General features: G+C 51.9%; 1 protein-coding gene across 1 annotated transcript in view; it reads left to right on the forward strand.

The window, feature by feature from the left end:
* The window catches only part of LOC119593008 (protein white-like), a gene marked incomplete at its 5' end in the record, with an annotated part of 10766 nt that overhangs the window by 3627 nt on the left and 5545 nt on the right, over positions 1-1594 (forward strand). Inside the window, 3 exon segments of the mRNA XM_037941899.1 lie at positions 39-137; positions 745-983; positions 1167-1350. Of these exon segments, the coding sequence (XP_037797827.1) occupies positions 39-137; positions 745-983; positions 1167-1350 (522 nt within the window).

Below are 1594 nucleotides of genomic sequence, written 5' to 3' on the forward strand. Positions count from 1 at the left end.
CCTAATCCCCCTTACTTTTAATCTTACCTTTCCCGCAGCTTGGCCTGATGAAGTGTGCCGAGACGAAGATCGGTGTCCCGGGCAGAATCAAGGGGGTTTCTGGGGGAGAGATGAAGAGACTTGCCTTCGCTTGTGAGGTGAGATCATTTCAGAGAGGATAGAGAGTGGGGGAGGATAAAAGGTAAGAGAGAGAGTGGGGGATAAGAGGTAGGAGAGAGGGTAAGAAGGAGGTGATATGAGAGAAAGGAGAGGAGATAGGGGAGATTGATAGGAGAGGGGATAGAAGATAAGAGAGGGAGTAAGGAGGAGGTGATAGATAGGAGGGAAAGGAGAGGAGATAGGGGAGATTGATAGGAGAGGGAATGGAAGGAAAGGAAAGAAGTAAAAAGAGAGAGAAATAAAGAGGGTAAGGAAGGCAACGGTAGAGACAGGGATGGCAACAACAGCGTGAATATTGCAGTGAGGAAAAGGGCAAAGCGGAAATGATTTTGTCTGGGTTAATGGCACTCGAAGTAGGTATCCTAAACACACATGATGCTGAGGAAAAAATGGAATAGTTATTTTACTGTTTCTGCTGTTGTTTTCTACTTTGTCTACTGTCTTTGGCCGATTGATTTAAATGGGGGTGTTAATCTGTCTAAAATGCCAGGTGCGTTTCAATCCTGAGCAATACGTCATAATTTCTGAAAGGGAAGTGTGGTGAGCGTATCCTTCGACCTGTTCTATCTTGACTCTCTCTCCCAGGTGCTGACGAACCCACCTCTCATGTTCTGCGACGAGCCCACCTCCGGCCTGGACTCGTTCATGGCCCAGAACGTGGTGGCCGTCATGAAGAACATGGCCGAGCGGGGCAAGACCATCATCTCCACCATCCACCAGCCCAGCTCCGAGGTCTACGCCATGTTCGACCGCGTCCTCCTCATGGCCGAGGGGCGCGTCGCGTTCCTGGGCGAGGTCGACGCCGCCTACCAGTTCTTCAACAGGTGAGGCTGATGAGCAAAGGCTCCTGTGACAACGGGAGAGAAAGATAGGATTATAGACTGATATATGTGCGTCTAAGCTGTATGCGTCCGTGCGTTGTCGTTGTTTATGCGCCTGTGTACGCGCGGACCCTCCTGTCTCTCTCTTCACACCCCTGACGAATCTCCTCCTCCTCCTCCCTGCAGGATCGGGCTGCCGTGTCCGCCCAACTACAACCCGGCCGACTTCTTCATCTCGACGCTAGCCATCCAGCCGGGCAAGGAGGACAGCTGCCGGAAGGCCATCGCCATGATCTGCGACGAGTTCGCCAAGTCCGAGGAGGGCATCAACATTGACAAGGCCGTCCTTGAGAACTCGAAGGACTCGGACGTGAGTGGCGGGGTCGAGTGCGACTCGGATTACGAGGGGGACTAAGGTGCCGCAGAGACACGTAGAGATGGAGCCACGGGAGGGAGGAAAACGCAAGCGGTTCGCGGCGCAGGCACAGGCCGAGGACTGAACCTGAACACAACTACATTCTAATCACGTTGTTGTTTGGATTTGTGTTCTTTTGTGTGTATGAGAGACTGAGCGGAATGAATGAATTGATATTGATGTAGATAATATGCAAAAG

This window comes from Penaeus monodon, chromosome 31 (assembly GCF_015228065.2).
Source record: "Penaeus monodon isolate SGIC_2016 chromosome 31, NSTDA_Pmon_1, whole genome shotgun sequence".
Lineage (NCBI taxonomy): Eukaryota > Metazoa > Arthropoda > Malacostraca > Decapoda > Penaeidae > Penaeus > Penaeus monodon.